Here is a 22,153-nt window from a genome sequence, read left to right as displayed (position 1 = left end):
TGTAAAGTGATATATATATGTAAAGTGACACATATAGGGGTCTGTAAAGTGATGGGCGAATCTGACCCATTTCGCTTTCACATTGAAGTCTATGGGCAATAACATTTTTTTCATGTGCAAAATATTTTTCCACCCAGTAGAGTCTCTGGGCTATCCAGAATGCTCGGGACCTGGGGTTTTCTAGATAAATAATCTTTGCATAATTTGGATCTTCATACCTTAAGTCTACAAGAAAATCATGTAGATATAAAATAAACCCAAAGGGCTGGTTTTGCTTCCAATAAGGAAGCATTATATCTTAGTTTGGATCAAATACAAGCTACTGTTTTATTATTACAGAGAAAAAGGAATTTAATTTGAACATTTTGGATAAAATGGAGTCTGTGGGTCGAGGGCCTTTCCATAATTTGGAGCTTTCTGAATAACAGGTTTGCAGATAAAAGATCCCATACCTGTACTGCTTTAGAAATGACTCCTTAAATGTTAAAACCAAAATATTGTTAACATCAATTTTATAGAAAACAACTTTAATTTAGAACTAATGCAATCATGGTTTGTATATACTTTATGGCCATAATTGGCATACCTGTAAGTATACTATTTATGATTTCAAGTTACATAAATATTGGAAATAACATTGCGAAGCACACCAATAAAAAATAATTTGAGTGCACTGAATCACAAGAGATAAGAGATGGATTAAATCCATACTGTTATTAATGTGCCAATACTGAACATAATAATAATAGATAGGAACCCTAATTTGCATATCAGGAAAACTGCAAAAACTGTATTATCTATGAACAAAAATATGATTTGAGCAAGTTGAAATCTTGAAAAAAAGTGCTGGTATTTGGCCATATCCTAGATCCAACGCATCCCTACATGAAAATTTATTCTAAACATAGCAAGTGAGCTGTCTTTACATATTTAATAATAGTAATCTTTTGAAATACACTATAACACTGGGCATCACAATATGAAGAAAAGGACACCCTCACTTGTATTGCACAGTACGACCTTCCTTCCATGGTTCTCCAACAGTCGCTATGGCCTTTCCTACAGCAGTTTGCATAAAAGAACAGTAATATTTATGCATGTTCCGATATCATGCTGATATAAACAAGGTATATCATTGCCAGCTTTGCTTGACATTACAAGAATATCTCTCACTGACAGCTGAAAAGAAGCTAAATAATGGCATGCAAACAGCTATGTCTTTGGCACATAACTTTGGAAAGTTTGAAAAGAAATACAGTACTACTGTGTACTTAGCTTGAAATTGGCACTATATTTTATGTTTTAAAACATCAATAATTTCCGAGCAATATGACGCATTAACTATTGTTTACTTCAAAAATGTTGAGCAGTCTCTGCTGAGCTTTCATATTTAAAAAAATGACTTTTACTGAATACTGTCACTGGAACAGTATGACATGACTAAATGCAACAGTCTTTCCCAGATCAAACATATTTCATTATTGGTGAAGGCAAAAGGCAAACAATAGGATTGGAAGAACAAGTGGATATACTGGAGTATAGGGGTAAATGGAATTGGCTGGTACTGCTTAATCTGCAACCCTACCAGCTGAACAAGCCAAAATGGCCACAACCAACATCATCATAAAGCTGGTCATCTGAGGGTAGGGAGAGGTTCTGCTTTGAGACCCACGACCCAGACCAATAACAGCATTCTGCAATTCTTATCTGCAACTGCCAAATATCTGATCAGTTGCAGAAGTTTACCCTAAAGGGCTGTAAATTGATAAGGTCTCTAGAAATGGAAAAATCATTATTAATGTCTGATCTTGATGAACATAAACTCTGGTACCTGTACTGTGGTGCAGCACCAATTAGACAGTTAGCCACATTTATATGTTACCAATGAATTGTAGAAACTGCCTAGATACAGTTGCCTCAATAAAATTAATTTCCAGGCAAGACCGCATAGAAAGATGAAAAACAAAATAAATAAATCACATTTTGTGCTTTATATTTGTTTTAATATAATCTTTGGTACAATAAAATGTTAGTTCCTTGAGATATTGTGTACACAAATTATTTCATCAATATTAAAATATTCTGATTGCAGTTATGGCAACTATAACTTCAATTCAACAATTACTAACAGAAATAATTTGATGATACATTACTTAAAGAACAGTGCTTGTTTAAATATATTAGTAAAATAGAACACGTTTGAAGGAAATTATGATTAAGGGGCAAATTTATCAAAGGTTGAGTTGTGTTTTCCCGTAAAATTTGAGTTTTTAAAGGGTAATTTTCAGTCAAGACTCAGATTTTTCTGTTTAAAAAAATATACATTTTTTTTGAAGCTAGAAATAGCTTGAATTCAAAAATACTCCAGCTAAAACCTGTTGAGGTCATGCAGAAGTCAATGGCAGAGGTCCCTTGAACCATTTGAAGATGTTTGTACCTTTATGATATTCGGGTTTTTTCAGTGGACTTCACTCGAAAACTCAATTAATTTGAACAATTCCGTTTTTTTTCTGGGGAAAACTTGATAAATACGAGTATTTGGGTTTTTCAACCCAAATTCACTGATTCGAGTTTTTTCCATTCAAGTTTTTTCATTAATTAGAAAATGTTCGAGTTGTAAGTTTATTTGACGTATAAAAAAACGTACAAACTGGACCTTTGATAAATAACCCCCTAAATGTTCTTTTTACTGTTATAAATACATATTATAGTGAGGAACACGGTTTCATGTTTTTAATGTCTAATTTTCCATGTTCTTGGAGAGTTTTAAAGGAAATTGAAAACACTGTTTTAATCCCAGCTGAATCCGAGCATCAGGCTTTATAGATACAGAGTGCCAAGAAGGTGAGAGTTATAACCAACACCTTGCAGGGTTATAAATATTCCACCCAATTTAATAAAGTAAAGTCCCACATCTGTGATAAATATGTCAGTGACTGGACTTCCGCTTGTATAAATTTAATACTAAAGGGAGGAACCACAAGGCTTGCAAAAAAAAAGCAGCTAGGCATATCATAAATGAGTCAATGCAAAGACTAGCAACTCGTCTATACAATTCTATGTGTTTGAGATCAAATGTCTACTCAGACTAAGCAAGTTTATTCACAATGCTCTGTTCATTTAAAGAAAAAGAAATCTAAAACATTGAAACAAGGACCTTAACTTTCTTTGGAATACAAATAATGTTATAATGGTATACTTTTCTGATTGCTATTTCCTGGTCTCTATAAAACAGCAGACCCAACATGACAAGGTTTCTAGATACTGTTATAGCAGAGCATTGAGGCCTCAATTACAACACACCATGCAGTGTGCAAAATGTAAAAAACAGGCTGAAATCTGGCGTTTTTTTTGTACTTTGCAAAAAAAACAGCAGGTCTCTGTGGTCCATTTTGGCCCTCTTCAGTAATAAAGAGGTGACTGTGCTAGTCTGCATTATATTAAAGTGGACCTGTCACCCAGACACAAAAAGCTGTATAATAAAAGTCCTTTTCAAATTAAACATGAAATCCAATTTCTATTTTTTATTAAAGCATTCATAACAGTTGTAAGATCATTTAAAAATCTCAGCTGTCAATCAAATATTGTCTGCCCCTCCTCTATGCCTTAGGCTATGCTTAGACTTTTCATTCAGCACTTCCGAGATATCACTACTCTCCCCACATTCCCCCTGCCTCTTAACCATTTAATTGTGTAGGCAGGGCATGGGGATGGACATCAGGTCCCCCATTCTGGTGCACAAACAAGATTTTGAGATGATACAAGACTTGCCTTAATAACAGTGTCCACAAAATGGCTCCTGCCTGCTTGCTATAATTATAAATTTCCAGACTGAAAGAAACAAGATCCAAATAATTTATATAGTGTAATTAAAGTTTATTTTGCTTAGGAATTTGGAATATTTTTCTCAGGTGACAGGTCCCATTTAAAAAGAAATATATTACCATTCTTACACATTTGTTGATGATATCCCTTTAACTCATTCTCTTGGAATATATCCATAAAATAAATAGCTTAATGGAATTTACAAAGCAGAGATGAAGTGTTACAACTTTTTTGAACATATATAGTATTGGCCTTTGCCTTTTTTGCAGTTTTTGGCCTGCCATTTGCCTCTCTTTTGTGCCAAAACACAATTCTTCCCTTTGTGTGAAGATTGAGGAGGGCCTTTTTTCCAGTTGGTGAAGGTGACCATTTCCCCTTTGCTCCACTCCCACTTTCCATTATGAACTCTATCGTTGAGGCCTTTAGAAAAAATGAAGGCATTTTAAACGCAAGAGTAATAGGAGCATTGCTTAAACATGCATTGTTGCAACCAACCAATATTAAAAGCATCTATTAGGCATCCATTTAATTATTATAAAGTAGTCTTTTATTTTCCTTTTTCTTCATTACAACTTGGGAACATGACAATATTGTGGTGAAATGTAATAAATGGAAAAATCCTTTGTGTAAGTAATAAATCATAGAGTATGCCAAATTTTGCAATATTTAAAAACAGTAATTATGAGGATGTTCTGATTGAGGATAAAGAGTAATTGATTTGTTTAAATAAATCTCCACATTTGTTTTGGGAAAATTGTCTAGGCACTAATGTACGTGCACTGTATGAACCTAACATTAATTTTAAACCATGTAAATTTCCCCTTAAAGACAAGACTTATTTTGATGATTGCAGAAATCGTTATTTATACAGACACTAAATTGCATTTGTATAGTTACCAGTCTGATGGTTATTTCTACTTTCCATGACTAATGGGGATTCTGTGCTGTTGCATTTGTGCACTGATATTGGTAGATGGCTCCCTCTACCTTTTCTAATACTTGTGCATTATTCCATTAATAGATTTAAACAGTTTCAGTAGGAACATTAAAACGTACCTATCCAAAAGGATTTTCTGCCACTGAAATTCCAAAGCCATTCCATTTGTTGCTTGCTGAATACATCTACCAGAGTACCATAATGCCTATATCAAAGCAAAAGAACACAGTTGAACATATCGTTGTAGACTCTGCTGGGGAAATATAACTGCCTTTACCAGTAAGACCTAAAATGTAATATTTTAATATGTCTTCGGAAAGCACAGCAAACGGGTAGATCTATTTCTTTTAGAAAAAATACCTATGTAAAGCTGCTAATTGCAATAGCCCTTAAAAAAACAGCAGATGATGAAAAAGTTATAAATAGCTGCTGGGGCCTTCCATGTAACAAAGTGGCACACACACAGACACAACAACAACATTTTATTATTGCTCCTAATAAAATTCACAGTTGTTTCTGGAACTGTATGCATCACCGTACCAGAATACACCAATATGAATACAAACTTAAGGTCCTTTTACTCTAATATAAGCGTTTGAGGTCCTGCACCCACAGGCCCTGCCAGGCAACATCTACCTATTTTATGCATGCTGGGCTACTGTCAGTAAATGAGCCCTAAGAAGCATTAGAGGAGACAATAGACATACAAATATCTGCAAAATAAACATAGTTATAAAAACTTTACCAACTACCATACTTACTGTTCTCTGCATGCTCTGGCTGCTGTAATCCAAGTGGCCTTTTGATCACTGATCAGTATATAGCAGTAGCCATCATGGTAAGTCCAGCCAAATGGGCACTTTGCTGCTTTAGTATCCTGCAATATAAAATATTGACATCACTCTGAGCAGGAAACCCATTATCCAAAAACCTCAGAATTACAGGAAGGCCATCTCCCATAGATTGCATTTTAAAGGACATGTAAAGACTACATTTTCCTACCATGTATATAAGTTGAGCATATCTTCCCCACCCAAGCCACATAATTTGTACTGCATATACCCCCTCCATTTGCCAGTGCCATCACATTTTCCTAAAACAAATATCAGATCTCACCCAGTGGCCATTTTCCTTCCCTCTGACACATCATCAGTAACACTAACATCTGCAAACAGTTCTTACAATCCCTTTTATGACCCAAGGTTATATCCACATTCAGTAAATTCAAGATAATGAAATTCTTTAACTAAGGGTTTATGTAGGACGAGGTCAAAGAGAACCTTAGCAGAGATCCATGGATTCCATGATATGCCATCACACTGGAACAATCTCTGTAATGTGTCCTCAAAATGCAAGAGTCCTTTTAGACTTGGTGTGCATCGCTTAGGAAACGATATTGTGTTATCCTAAAAATAAATGTTATTTGTGGACATATTAATTGCTGTAAAAATGTTTCTTAAAATGATATTACAATATTGCTTCATTATAATGACATAAACAAGTTCATTATATTCTGCTCTTTTGTGCCAGATGTTTCTAATAGTAAAACTCTAAACTCATATAATTACAGTAAAGAACATTTGCATATGATAGTGATGTAAAACTACTTCTAGCAGCAATAGTAATGATATAATTATATCTTATTAATTCAAGGAAGTGAATGTTAGCCATTAGCAATCTCATTTAACATTTTCTTAAATATAATATATATTATAAATATGTTGTGGCTCGACCTGCCTATGCATCATTTACACCACAAGATTTGGATCATATTTAAACAAACAACAAATGTCTCTGGCAATTCACACTGTGTTATTGAATGTGACTTTAACAAGACTAATCGGAGTCTTGTTTGAGTGGAAAAACAGTTGCATCCAACATTTGAAACTGAAATTTTTGCCTGTCCATTGGATAGGCCTTTCTGTTAGATAGCACCCATTATGATTTAGAAACATGGACCACACATTTTTAAAATAACATTAAGAAACCCAGATTTACAACCTCAAGTTAAATGCAAACTTGTGTGCGTACTGATGCAATTGATTGCTCCAAACACGCTGCTTTCGAATAGTTGTACTGAGCACCAATGTGTCCATTCTGCCTCTAATCATGAATCTTAGAGAAGTGCACATAATGACACTGGGAAGCCCTGAAGCTGAAACCAACCTTGAGCATGATGGCAATTCCAGGGTTCCCAAAGTAGTTTGCGTTAATAGAATCAATAGACTTGTGTCCAGTGAATTGGACATAATACCGTTTTTGATGAGCATCTCTACTCTAATGCTAGCCACAACATCTAGAAAACATCTAGCAGCAATAGTTCAGGGCTAGCAAACCTCCAGGACTGATTCACTTAGGAAGTCTAGTTGTTTTATGGATGGATGAAAGTGGGCTGCCAAAATATTTTTGCCCCGTGGATAAAAAAAGTTTTTTTTTTTTAATATACCATCAACATCCATTTAATAAAAATAACTCATTTAGTTATCTAATTAAACACCCAACAGTAAGGAAGTGTCTTAAATTAACTGGTTGCTGTGGGTAAATATACTAGTGAAATTTAGCACCTACAGTATCTTTGTAAACCAGCCCCCTGGATTGAAATCACAATGGGATTGAGTTGTCTGGCATAGCAGGTTTATAGCATTAATATAACATAAAGCATTTTTATAGAAAATAACAATAATTACAATGTGATATTTATAGGATTTATAAATGGTGGGTTAAAAAGCAGCACAATTTAGAATAAACCAAACCCAGAATTTTCTTCAGAATACAGCTGAATCCCAGCATTGTTTGTAGGATTCTGCCTAACCCAAGATCAACAAAATCCAAAACTGAAAACAGCACATCTTGTTCAATTAGAATTTTTAAAAAAGTAGCTTTGTGAACTCAATAAAGGTATCAAAAGATGAACTTTCCCTTTAAAAGAGCCTAGCAAAATGGTAATTTTACTCTTAAGATACTTAAAAAGATATCAATCTGAATTGAAATATTAATCAAGGTGTTTCCTCTCTTAACTAACATAGTACACAGATCCCATCACCTAGACATGTTTTCAGGAAAACATCAAAATAACTATTTACCTGTCCACTAGTTGTCACATGAGAATCCAACATGGTTCTGCCTAACTGAAGAATGTCAGGCTTTTGGGAGGGAGCATGTATCTTCCTCTGACCACGGTTCTTTACTAGTACTTTGGTTTTCTTTGTTTCATTGAATACTGGGAGATCTTCTTCCACTCTGAGAGACACAATCCCATGATACTGTGGAATATGGATTGATAAGCACATAAAATATTTCAACTGGAGCACATGTTATTTCATATAGACCGACTCACTGAGCTGTATAATAGGAGCTATCCCCTGGCAGTGAAATATGTCTACAAATGTATCAATGATAAAGTGATTACATTTGTTGCCTTTCCCCTTCTCATTGGGTAAATACTAATAAATTCTGTAGCTGAATACTGCATCATAAAACAGTAAATAGCCTTAATACAAATCCTAAAACACACAGTTCACAGTTTTACAGCTTTTCTGATGGTTAGTAAAACTATATCATAAAACTGAAATACATGTTCTGCCTGTAGCAGGATAACCAGTGACTATTACGTTACAGTATTTTATAATAATAAAACATAGTGCTGAATACAACCCAAGTTGAACTTAAAACCTAAGTTAAGGTGGCCATACACGGATAGATCCGCTCGTTTGGCGATGTCGCCAAACGAGCGGATCTCCCTCCGATATGCCCACCTTGAGGTGGGCAATATCGGGCTGATCCGATCGTGGGCCCTAGGGCCCAACGATCGAATCCTAGCGTTCGCCAAACGGGCGGTCGGATCGCGGGACCGCATCAACGAACAGATGCGGCCGCGATCCGACGGGATTTTTAACCCCATCCGATCGAGATCTGGCCGACTTTCGGCCAGATCTCGATCGGGGAAGCCCGTCGGGGGCCCCCATACACGGGCCAATAAGCTGCCGACTTGGTCTGTCGGCAGCTTTTATCGGCCCGTGTATGGCCACCTTTAGTCTTGAATATGTAGGTAGTAACTGATTTATCCAGGTGAATAATTTGTTAAGCATATTTCATTCATTACAGTTTACTTTGTCTAGCAGAATTTAATTTCCCCCAAAATGGCAAGATTTTTTGCCATTATCTTCAGCTTAGACCAAGCAGAGCGGAACTCTTATTTATGGAGCTTTCGTTATTTTAGCCAAATGTCAAGTGATTTCTCTCGGGCAAAATTACTTAAATGCAATGTTTTGTCTGCCCCCCAAGTTTAAATAATTTCTGCTTACTATGGTGTAGCTATAGGCATGTGATAGGAAAAAGTATTGTTTCCAATCATTTTCAACGTCACCACAGTAGTGTTCAACTAAACAGCTGTGTTGAAAAGCTGTAATATAGGATAATGTCTCTTATAATTGTAATAAGGAGATTTTACACCTTGTAAAATTGGCCCCAGTGTAAACAATAGCTGAAGTGCATGCTGTTCCAGTCTGTAGAACTGGAAATATGAATGGTCTTTTCCACTGGTTTATTTATGATTTCTTTGTTAAACCCCGTCTGATGTACAGCAACATTGCCCTGGGAGATGGGAGCCGTTTCCTGTTCTGTACAAAGGTAAATAAGATTCCTTAATAACATTGGTTTCTCACAGGAAACAGCAGATGTTGCATTAATTAGTCTAAGTGCTTTTTTTATGGAATTAGCTACTGCTTTATCTGTGTATCTGTATAACATTCATTTAAACATTAATAAAAGTGATTTATTATTTATGTGTACGATGAAGGCGAAAAAGAAAAGTATTCTTACTTGATAAATGATGTCTGTTTCATTCCTAAATACGGATGATGGTTTAATCTGGTAAATGCAGGAAAAAGAAACACAGGTATAGTTGAGCTAGATGTTGTGTGTCTATGGCCACCTTAAGGCTAATTCATAGGGTTGTATGCTGACCTTGTAATCTTTCTGTTGAACTGCCTCACCATTATTACACTTTTATTTTCCACAGATAGCATTAGACTTGCACAATATAACAAAATAGGAAAATATATGTATACACATTCACAAGTCTAAGCCTACACAAAAGATAACTGGGAAAGAGAAGCAAGGAAGGAATGGAAGAAAATGGGAAAAACTTTCCTTGACTTGTAATAGTGGTTATTGCTAGAACCCTTATAGTTTATATTTAGCACTACTCGTTTTGTCCTTGGGTGTCCCAAATATTACACATTTACAGGACTCAAAAGAATAAAAAATAGATGTTGACCCTGGCTGATATAATCACGGGAGGATTTGACAGCATAACAGTGTTATGAAGGGGAAGTTGCTCCATCCCTTTAAAGCAGTGATCCCCAACCAGTTGCTCATGAGCAGCATGTTGCTCACCAACCCTTTGGATGTTGCTCCCAGTGGCCTCAAAGCAGGTGCTTATTTTTGAATTCCAGGCTTTGAGTCAAGTTTTGGTTTTATAGGAGAAGGAAAGGTTAAAACTAAGTAAGCCTTATCAGAAAGGTCCATCTAAATATACCAGTAAACCCCCAAAGTAATGCTGCTCCCCTGTCAAAAGAAACACTGCATTTCTTTCCTTCTATTGTGTACACATGGGCTTCTGTATCAGAATTCCTGCCTTCAGCTTAAACCTCATTGCCCTGGGCAAGAGCATGCTCAGTTTGCTCCTCTTTCCCCCCCCCCTCCCTTCTCTGCTGTAATCTGAGCCCAGAGCAGGGAGAGACTCAGGCAGGAAGTGATGTCAAACCATGTTAATACTGCAGCTCCTATCCTAAACAAACAGAGATCTTCTAGAGCTTTTTACTCAGGTATGGTAAAACATTCTACAGAATAAATATAGCATTCTAGCTTGCATTATTGCAGCTAATCTATTGGTAATAAAATGCCTCCGTAGCTTTCCTTCTCCTTTAAAAAAAACAGATATACTGCCAAATAGAACCTTAATGTAGGTTGACAATCCTCATAGGGGCTACCAAATGGCCAATCGCAGCACTTATTTGGCACCCCAAGAACATTTTTCATGCTTGAGTTGCTCTCCAACTCCTTTTACTTCTGAATGTTGCTCACGGGTTCAAAAGGTTGGGGATCCCTGCTTTACAGCCAGCAGAGCAAAAGGCTGAGCATAGAACAAAGCTAAGCATGTAAGTTTGTGGCTGCTGCATACGTAATGTACTAGCCTTGCAGCAATCTTTGCTTGAGCGCATATCATGGGCAACGGGAGCATAAAAACCTTAATGGTGTAATGGAATACATGTTGTAAAGTTTTAACAAGTCAAGTAGTCTATGGCAGCCAAATAGATGTGTGTTTTCAAACACCAAGCCAATAAATGCTATTGGCTGATTTCTTGCTACGGGTTACTAGACCAGAGGCAAACTTTAGACTTTTTTGTTCTTAATATAATAATATCTTTAAACATGCCCCCAAAAATATAATAATTTGCAAGTGTTCAACTGAGCACTTTCAGCTCATATTCACAAAGCACACATCCAAAAAGTATATCCAGACATGCCTACAGGGCAAGTTATATATAGCCTTTCTTATCCTACTTCTAAAGCATTCATGTATGCAGAATTCTTACAGTTTTTCTGTTCCCTGTGAGCCTCAGTCTCTTCCTTGGATTTTGTAATGCTTGAACGTCTTCTTGTACATCTTCCCTGACCTTATCTGCAGTCTCTTTAAAACTAAAAACAGGACAAGGTTTGCGCAAAGGTGTTACAGTACAGTTTAGTAAGCCAGTTCCAGTTGTTTTCATCTTGCTGACTTTGGAGGAACTACAGCCACCTAAAATATAAAAGAATAACATGTTGCTATTACTGTAATTTCTATTTATCCTAATAACTTCAGGGGCATTAGTACAGAACCTGTACTTATACTGTGTGTATCCACTCAATCAGTTTTTATTATAAATCTGCAAACAGCATACAAACTTAACTTATAAAATACTTTTTCCAATAAATGTTGGGTAAAAACACTCATATTGATAACCAGTTTCTTACAGGACTGTGACATCTTTAAAATAAGCCAATATAGTGATAATAAATGCAATTCAAAATGTAACATTATAGCAGTTTTGAATAACTCCAATACACACCACCGGTGGTATTTATTTGTTGAAAGAGTTTTATTTCAGATAAGGATGATCCAGACTTTAAGATGGAGATCAAAAAGCATACCTCCTCTGGGGTCCACAATTTTCACTACAGCTTTTGTCTTAGTGCCAAGAACAGCATTCACGGGAGAACTCAGAACTACTTCAAAGACCTCGTCATCTTCTTCTAATCCATCCTGGATAATTACTATATTCCAAGTCTTGGTTGACACTCCTACAACAAGTAAACATTTCAATTACTCTTTTAATTACTATTTCAAACAACCTGGTGATAGAGAAATATATTAATTAGCATGTCTGATATTAGACTGGAAGTGCTGATGGATGCTATTGTGCCTGCAGAAATCTGATTGCCCTCCTGCTGTTCTCTCAAGTCACAGAACACGTCTACAAAAGATCACTGGACAGTGTTGTTTAACTCTACTGTAATGTAAAGGGAAACCATAGGGTTACATGCGAATTGAAATGCCTTATGCCATTGACAAATATATACTGGGAAATAAGAGCTATATTTAGGAGGTCCCAAGTGTGGGGAGTAAAGTGATTGCTTATGGACCCTGCAGGGCAGGTAGGAAGGAGGAGTTAAAGGGATTCTGTCTTGATGTATTTTTTATTTCTAAATGACACTGTTTGCACTGCAAATAATTCACTCTACAATATAAAATGTAATTTTTGTACCAACAAGTGTATTTTTTGTAGTTGTAATATTGGCATGGAGGCAGCCATTTCAAGTAATTTTGCCTGGCCATGTACTTTCAGAAAGAGCCAGGACTTTAGGATGGAACTGCTTTCTGACAGGTTGTTGTTTCTCCTACTCATGTGTCTCAGTGGGACCTGGATTTTACTTTTGAGTGTTTTTAGATCTACCAGGCAGCTGTTATCTTGTGTTAGGAAGCTGCTGTCTGGTTACCTTCCCATTGTTCTGTTGTTAGGCTGCTGGGTGGGAAAGGGAGGGGGTAATATCCAACTCCAACTTGCAGTACAGCAGAAAAGAGTGACTGAAGCTAGCAGAGCACAAGTCACATGACTGGGGGAAACTGACAATATGTCTAGCCCCATGTCAGATTTCTAAATTAAAGGGCATGTAAAGGCAAAAACATAAAATCCAATTTTTACTTTCTTTAATGAAAAAGAAACCTATCTACAAAATACTTTAATTAAAATATGTGTACCATATTTATAAGAAACCCGACTGTATGCGGTGAAATTCTCTCTTCATTTACTGCTGTGGATAGGAATTGTCAGATGGTCCCTAACTGCTCTGCAGGGAAACAATCATACTTATGAACAGCAGGGTGAGCAAGCTTTGTTTGTTTCCCTGTAGAGCAGTCGACGACTGTGTAGAGATTTGTATTGGTTTTTATTTTTGCCTTTACTTCCCCTTTACTGTTTCCAACTCCAACTGCAGGGACAAAGATCATGGAGCCAGATTTAAAAAGATAAACTGGGATTCTATTTGGAGGATTATTTTGCTGCCGCAACTGGTTCTGCAGATTTGGAGAAAGTTTATATTAAACAATACAAAAACTATAAAATCCACATTAGATTACATGACAACACAGGACCCAGTGCAGTCTGCATTTTCTGATTATTAATCAACTAATAATCAGAAAAATTTATTAATTTCATGTCTTATGTATAAAAACTGGTATGCTCTTATTTTTATAATATTTCTGTAGGTACATAGTTTGCTTATTCTAAAGCTTGAAAATCTACTGATATAGGATAACTGGGACTGTATTTTAGCAACACAATATTGGTACAAAACTTCTAGTACAATCCTTAGTCTAATCCACCCACCTCATGTGTTAATCCCATAGAAAATAAACTTTACAACACTTGGGGCCCACAACATCTCCAACGTTTTAAGTTTTAAATTGAGTTTCTTGCACTTAATTGTTACTATTCATGACTTTATTTTCTTTACCGACAAGTACTTGGTATGAAGACAGATGCATACGCTGTGTATATGGCTATGATATACAGGATACTTTACATTATTATATGTTACTTAAATGCAGTTATAGATATGTATTTACTGTCTGAATGATTCAATTATGTCAATAAATATGTCTAATGTCAGAAATAAGCCTGAGCCACTATTATATTTCACAGACAGAGGCCTACTAATAATAACTGGTCAAGATTGTTTACCGTTTTAAACTAATTTAGATTTACTAAAGCAAAGAGGCTGAGTTCTTATGAAATCAAGATGTCTCTCATCCTTTGGCATCACATATACTGATCTTTTATCTTTCCTGCATTCATGTCCTTCAAAAGCTCTAGGGCTTTTAGACAGTTATGGTTTGCAAGCAATAATCTAAAGACAATTCATAACAGAATATTCTAAAATTTATAGTTCTCAGTACATGTTTTAGAGATTAGAAGAGATGGAAAGGACAAGATGATAAGGGTTATTTATCACCGCAGGGAGCAAAGTGAAAAATTTGACCAATCTGCCATGTTTGTTGCATTTTGTGCCCTGAACATAAAATAATTAGTGGTGCTTTCTGCACAGAGACATGTACACCCCTTATGAATAAAGTGCTGTCTGCATTCACACATGGTGCAGAACACAGCCAGACAGTTGTCCTTACAGTGGTCATTTTTTAAGGGTCATTGCTCCTCCAATTGAACTTCTGTCAGGGGTTTAAGGAAAAACAAGCACTGGCCAAAGATTACTGATTTACAGTGAAAGACACAACACTTTACAAATACAGGTATGGGACTTGTTATCCAAGTGAGGTTTTCAAGGACCGAGCCTTTCCATAGTTTGGTCCATACGTAAAGTCTACTAAAAAATTATTTAACCATGATGTCACCAAACAAACAGATCTCTCCCCGATATGCCCACATTGAGGTGGGCAATATCGGGCTGATCCAATCGTGGGCCCTAGGGCCCAATGATCGGATCAGAATGGAGGCCATAGGGCAGTCGGATCACGGGACCACATCAACAAACAGATGTGTGCGCGATACGACACGTTTTTTTACCATCCCAGATCAACAGCTGGCCGACTTTCGGCCAGATATCGATCGGGACTCTTCAAAAAGCTAATCGCTGATTGGTTGCTATAGGTAACTGTACATGGGCAAATTTCCCCAGTGTTGATAAATGAGCCCCATTAAGTTTGCTCTAGTGCAGCAACGCATAACAACTAATAAGCATGTAGCATCTATTGGTCACCTGTTTAAAAGCATTCATTTTAATGGTGATTAAGGATCACTGCACATGGGCAAACATTTGGGAAACTGTAATAAAAAAATATCAGATGTTTGTTTTCAGACAGCTGACCAGTTATAGGTTGCTAGACAAGTAGCAAATGTGAAGCCATTTATTACATAACCCTCCTTAGTGTCTTTTATTTCATATGATGTGTGGACAGCAAGGGAGATCACATGCCATGGAGTTATCAAGTTCAAAGATCCAGATCTTGACCGAAAGATACTGAATATACTGATTCAGAATATACTGAATGCATTTCATAACATGGTGAGTCCTTGCAGCCATTCTGATTCCTGGCTGTATGCCTGTACTATAAAACAACAGCATCTGCTTCTTCAGTCTGGGGATCCAGAATGATCCACCACTCATCAGTCAGTGCTTATATGATGCTGTACTGATAATGCATCTGTAGGGGGGCAAGTCCACATTGCTAGACAGCAAGAAATGAAAAAAAGTTATGCTGATCTCGAAATGCTGAAATATAGCATATACTGTATGTAAGGTATTCATTTTAATACAAGAGAAACATAGACTTTAGCTATAATATTCTTTTAAGGCAAGCTTAAACATAACCTTGAAATAGAAATCAGAAATGTTCACAGCTATATGACTTACTGTATATATCTAACAGAATATTCTATTTTCTTTATGATGGCAGAGATAAAAAATACTCTAGCTCCCCAGCCGTCATATTGGCACATAGTAAATTCAAGCTGATGTAAGACTGGCACTCTCTCAGCCAATGTTTGACAAGCACTTCCTATACGATTAAACATTTGGCACAAGGTTGTCGCTCCTATGATCCTTGCTGCAGGCTTGTTATCTGATGTTTCTTAACTATACTTATCTGTTCTTTCCAGTATGAGTAGTAACAGAATGCTTTGTACACGTCTTTTATATCACACAGAGCACCAGCACTGCAATTATGTTACTGAGCCTGCAATCTTCCTTCTAAGTAGGGCTATGGCCTATACAGTTTTCTTGTTACCAACCATATGTCTGTTAAATTGTAGAACATTGTCAGGGTAATAACATGGTCTTCATCGCCTCCAGAGAATATTATTTGAGAGATAAGTGTCTTAGTGCAGGTGTGAGACGTAATGGCATTTCTGCTGAGTACAAAGTGAATCAATATTATCAAAGTCACACTGGCTCCAGCCAAAGTGCCATTCATACAGTTTATCTGCTTAGCTGCAGTATCTGTTGGCATTTTATAAATTATAATAAGTTCAAGGACTCAAACTTTAAACTCAAAATACATTTTTGAACTTATTATTATTAATAGTTTAGAAAGTGCCAACGTTCTGTAGCTAAGCATACAGAAGTGTGTATACTGTACATTCAATATACATATATAAGGAAGAGATTGTAAAAAGACAAAGCGATTGGCATAATATGGAAGCGAATTCCAGAGTGGTGCAGGAGCCATGCATGTGTTTATGTCAAGAGGTGCTGAGGAATAGATTGTTGGAAGAGCATACTGAGCAGTCGGTGAGTACTTGGAGATAAGTTCGATATACGTTGGCATTGTGAGTTCCTTTGAATGTCAGGGTCAGTAGTTTATCTGGAAGCCAATATAGGGCTATGCACAGTATGATATCAAAAGCTGCATTTTTTTTCTTTCTTCAGGGAGTGGACTTGTCTAGCTGTCTGACAAAGAAGCTCAGTTTCTCTTTTCAGCATTCTACTGCCAAAGACTCCAGGGGACACCGTGTGAACACAAGGGTGCAATCTAACATGTGTTTTGCACAGATTCCTGCAGGTCTCTGTGGTCCAAAATAAAACAAATATAGTGCAATATTTTTAGGCCCTATGGCATGTGGCAAGGAAAGGGCTGGCCTGCTCCCCACTCTAGATTTTCATCTGGATCGAGGAGCATAGTGCAAACTGACGCCAGAAAGACGCTGTCCAGGGTCTTCATAAATGTCCTGTATGGTGTTATGATCTCAGCTACTTACAGCAGTAATCTAAACATGGCTACTCCACCTCATCATTGATTTCCATTTAGTTAAATGGAAGTGTGAGGGAGACATGTCCTTTTGGGTGGAAGTCAGAAATCAGGACTGGATAATAGGCAAGTCAGAAAAGAGGCAATAGTCAGGGAAGGCAACAAGTCTAATTAATGTCAACAAATTCAGTTTTAATCAAAGCATACAGTATATAGTTTATCCAGTGTACACTGCCTCCCCCCAAACATATTATGAACATATTTTGCTTGGGGGACCAACACATTGAAGGTACGCCACTGATAATATATTTCATCTTTTTTTTTTTAGTATACTGAATATGGAAAGCATGAATATGTATGCAAATGTACATGGCTTATAATTTACCCATGTTTTCTGAAACAGTCTATACCTTTAAAGCAGATCACAGTCTGAAAATAAAATTAACTTTCTATTTTATCTTTATATTTCAAATGTTCTAGAGAATAGGCCCATTTAAATTTTCAGTCTTGCAAGACCCTTTGGTTGTATTTATGTTTAAATGGGTGAGCTCTAGAGTAATTAAAATAGCATTTCCTAGTTGTGCAGACAATACCTATGATGGCCACTCAGCATATATTACTTTATTTATCCCATATTTCAATCAATTACACAGACACATAGAGCAGCTATGAGTTAATGCTGAAAAGTAAATTATACTGACATCATTAGCACCTTGGTACCAAAAGAGACCCTCGATTGGGAATCTGGCTCTGCAGCAATCCGGCCATAGGCCTGTGCTTTAGATTCACAAATATGTGATACAGCTAGGGAGGGGGGTTAGCCGATAATGGCAGCCTTCCAAGGATATTGGCAGAGACATTATGGACTTTGTATACTGGTTCCTGTCAGTGCAAAAACATTACAGATTACAGCACAGCACACATTTTTCCCTCTCTCCCATCAAAAAATAGAAATCTACAAAAACTAATATTTTAATCAAATTGATTTCCATTAAGCTCAGTTTTTGTTTGTTTCTTTGAATTTTTTTTGCATGTTAATTAGCACATCCGCTGTTGACAGCTCTCATAAAGATGATATCATTTTTCATGTAAAAAAAAAAAAAAGCAAGACGTCTCCTCCGTAGAATGGTTTATCTATATTCTAGCCAAAATGATTATTTTTCTTTCTGAAGTGAGCACAAAGTCATTCTTTTGGCAGCTGTATGCAAGGGCTCACTACTTACAAGGTTTGGGAAATAGAAAAACATGCCAAATTCTGTCTGCAAATAGCTGTGTTTTACTACTAATTAATTAAGTATAATGTAAGTAAGATAACGCTTTGTTACAGTACATTAATCACCTGCTGTTTAGCAAACAACGGATCCAACTCCATTTTCCAGACATTAAAATAAGTATATTCTGGAAAAGGAATTACAGCATCATTTTTCAACAAAGATTTCTTCTATTATGGTTTTCATACAAAATGTCTCCTCTTGTGGATGCAGAAATCCTGCAGATAATCCATAGGTTTGTTAGCTGCCTGGTTTTTAGATAAAAATGTTTCCAGCTGTGCATTAATTGTTAAAGGACAAGGAAACCCTGATTATCTGGGTGTGGGGGCAATATGATAGGCTTTCAATAGTTAATTCAATCATCAAGTTTTCTCCCTGTGCTCCTTGTCAGGGCCCTTTATTAAATGCGAAAAAGGAGGCATTTGTTCAGGGCCCACCATGAAACGTTTTGTCTTCTATATCTTTTGCATGAAGCACCCCCTAGAAAAGGTAGACCCTCATTTAAATCAATTTTAATCTGCAAGTTCTGTCCCGCACAAGCAAATCAACAGTTCAAGTTCTACTACTTGAAGACAAAACTCACTGGGAGAGGCAAATAAGAGGGCCACAACCCTCATCCTCTCTGCTCCCTGTGCTCTCAGATAGCAGCAAATTATTATTGAGTGATTAAAGAGTTCAATTATTTTTTAAAAATTAAAATAACTAACACCATTACTGAAATGTATTTGCATTAGTTTAAACCAGCCTGCACCATGACTCGAATTCAAATCAGTTTGCACCAGTATCAGACAAATACGGGCCGATTTACTAACTTCGAGTGAAGGATTCGTAGTAAAAAAACTTCGAATTTCGAAGTGTTTTTTTTGCTACTTCGACCATCGAATGGGCTACTGCGACCTTCGACTACGACTTCGAATCGAACTATTCGAACTAAAAATCGTTTGACTATTCGACCATTCGATAGTCGAAGTACTGTCTCTTTAAGAAAAAACTTCGACCCCCTAGTTTGCCATCTAAAAGCTACCGAACTCAATGTTAGCCTATGGGGAAGGTCCCCATAGGCTTTCCTAAGTTTTTTTGATCGAAGGATATTCCTTCGATCGTTGGATTAAAATCCTTCGAATCGTTTGATTCGAAGGATTTTATTGTTCGATCGAAGGAATAATCCTTCGATCGTTCGATCACACTATTTGCGCTAAAATCCTTCGACATCGATATTCGAAGTCGAAGGATTTTAATTCCCAGTCGAATATCGAGGGTTAATTAACCCTCGATATTCGACCCTTTGTGAATCGGCCCCATAGTCTACAAGGTTTTTCTTTCTTTAAATGCAAATCAGATGAGGGCCGATTCCTTTTAGGAACAATGAAAAACTCTTTCACTATAAAAACATATATATATATATAACTATATTACACCATTAAACAAACAAATGGAATGTCTTTTTATCACTCATTATTATACAAGTAAGATGGTATTTATGCTAACAATGGGAATTTATATGTTTACATGGAAGATAAGCCTTAGATATAAATAAAATGCATTTTACCAATTCATTTAGACACATAAATCCATAACAAATGTCTTTACATGCACCAGAAGTCCAGAGAACATATTAAGCATTATTTGAAAATGGCCGACTTTAAATGCTTTCCATGCAAAATAAATGGCTGGCATAATTAGTAACTAAAGGTTAAAATCTCTTAATTTCTAAATACTATGTGATTCAGACAGCTGACATCTTACTTGATAGAGCTGTGCTTAAGTTTAAAACCTTGTTTATATTTATAGTGATTTACCTGGATCAAACTGTACAAGCCTGGAAGGAGTCATGGAAATATCTTTCCCAACCACAGCACTTATTTCATTCACCTACAAGAAAAAGGATATTGTTAGGACAACAACGGCAAAAGGTCAGTTCTTCGTTTAGTGGCTCTCCCCAGCATGCACCTTTTATGTCACAGTAAATAGAACTGTTTCACAATACATTGGGACACCAGGGACATATATCTCATAACTGAGGTAAAGCTCCTCTGATGAAGCGCCCAATAGCGCGAAACGCGTCAGGAGGGTGTGGTTAACAACAGGTAGGCAGACTGGGGGGGAGACACTGCTTCGTGGTGTGTGTGATTTGAACATTGATATGTCATTTTTTGTGGTATATATGCACCAATAAATGTTTTTAAGCGAGAAACTGTGCATGTCTTTGATATTTACTGTGGTTTAACTGGACCTGTGCACAGTACTCGCTGTATAGACAGCAGCTACCCCATAATTGATTTTTGTTTACTAAAAGCTAAATATATCCAGTGTCAATGAGGCTGTATAGTGATGTATGAGGAATATTTAAATGCATTTTACTAATGTGAAAAATTTTCTTTTCTCTGTTGTTACATTTTTTATTCTCTGTTCGCTCAGATTGTAGAGTAGGATAAGAGGATTCCTCAAATAAACAGAGGTGGCTCAGGGGGTGGGCATTGTTCATTTACTGACGTCACAAGTTTCTAATCATGCCCAAACATATAAAGCTCATTGAAGCAGTGACAGGCATCCCATGGGTACCGAGGATTAGAAATACAGCCAATTCTCTATAGTCAGCTGAGTAAATAAGGCCTATTTATCTACCTAACCCACCATGTTCTTGCCATGCATTCACTCTATATGATTATATACTAGGCAAATAGATTTCCCCATTTTAGTCCAGCGATATACTGGCTGTTCAGCTGATTTCTGAAAGATGTTTTTCTGATGATAAATTGGGACCAGATGGTTTGTCCTGAAACAGCTTGACTTTTGGCATGATCTAATCAAGCTACCCATACAAGAAATTAAGCATAACCTAGTCCATCTCTGGATTTCTAGATATGTTTCCCCTTTTCCATGTCATTGTACAAAGAGCACTTTTCGAATTAAAATCTGCATGTTTGTTCCCTGCATTTTTCCAGCAACAGTCTATGCAGTAAATTGCATTTGACGCATTTGCATGTGGTACATTAAAACGTGCTCATTACTAATAGTTGCAAAAGATGCCATCACTACATGCATGTCAGTGAGCGCTCCATTAAAAATAGTATTAGCTTATAATATGCTTGCCGCTAGACAGTTACACCTATTGACATATTCAGGGGAGCAGTAATTCCAGGGTTCCCATGTGTCAATGCATGAAATTGTGCTTTACTCATCTCCCATTGCTTATTACAAGGGGCATGTTTGGCCATTTTTTTGCATATCAGTTAATGCTGTTTTGGGCAATGAACAAGTTAGAGAACTTCATTAAATACTGAATGAAAACAGATTTTGTCAGTGTACTTATCCTGATAGCTATGTCAACACCACAACATATTTTGTAGTGAACTAAATGTACTATTAAATGTACTATTAAAATGATACCTAATATTTAAATATTATAAACTATATTATATTATTATACTTCCTCAGTAAAAAGCTGACATGGCACAAACTTGAACTTCTACTTGTTTCATGAACAATTCAATTGATGGGGCTGCTACCTTGAGTGAAACAAACGCAGACTCCAGGGGGTAACCTCTTCTTGTCATCTTCAAAGACACAACTGCCTCGGTTTCACACACCTCATACATGCCTTGGAGCAATTCAATTTGACTCCATTTCAGCTCTAAGCTGCAGAAAAGAAAATCAAACCCAGACTAAATCAATTCAAGGCACATTTAATCACACGCTGGTTGGTATAGTTTCCCTTTTACATTTTTGAAACCACTAAAGAAATACACACCCCAGGTGACTACTGTATCCCCAGGCATGGTATAACTGATATCAACACATTCCAGTCTATTCCAT

At 36.6% G+C, this 22,153-nt stretch overlaps 1 protein-coding gene across 2 annotated transcripts in view; it reads right to left on the bottom strand.

Annotated features, from left to right (window-relative positions):
* Positions 1-3,859: 3,859 nt before the first annotated feature.
* frem1.L (FRAS1 related extracellular matrix 1 L homeolog) overlaps positions 3,860-22,153 on the bottom strand; it is a 76,432-nt gene continuing 58,138 nt past the window's right edge. For both annotated transcript variants that reach the window (XM_018257768.2, XM_018257772.2), the window contains 10 exons: positions 21,847-21,976; positions 20,137-20,209; positions 11,957-12,106; positions 11,362-11,564; positions 9,584-9,631; positions 7,846-8,025; positions 6,043-6,168; positions 5,524-5,639; positions 4,882-4,967; positions 3,860-4,245 (listed from right to left, as the gene is read on the bottom strand). In XM_018257768.2, the coding sequence (XP_018113257.1) occupies positions 4,046-4,245; positions 4,882-4,967; positions 5,524-5,639; positions 6,043-6,168; positions 7,846-8,025; positions 9,584-9,631; positions 11,362-11,564; positions 11,957-12,106; positions 20,137-20,209; positions 21,847-21,976 (1,312 nt within the window). In that variant the 3' untranslated portion in view covers positions 3,860-4,045. The remainder of the gene's footprint in view (positions 4,246-4,881; positions 4,968-5,523; positions 5,640-6,042; positions 6,169-7,845; positions 8,026-9,583; positions 9,632-11,361; positions 11,565-11,956; positions 12,107-20,136; positions 20,210-21,846; positions 21,977-22,153) is intronic.

The sequence above is a fragment of the Xenopus laevis genome, chromosome 1L (assembly GCF_017654675.1).
Source record: "Xenopus laevis strain J_2021 chromosome 1L, Xenopus_laevis_v10.1, whole genome shotgun sequence".
Lineage (NCBI taxonomy): Eukaryota > Metazoa > Chordata > Amphibia > Anura > Pipidae > Xenopus > Xenopus laevis.
The sequence above is the reverse complement of the archived record's forward strand: the minus strand, read 5'-3'. Positions and strand labels throughout refer to the sequence as shown.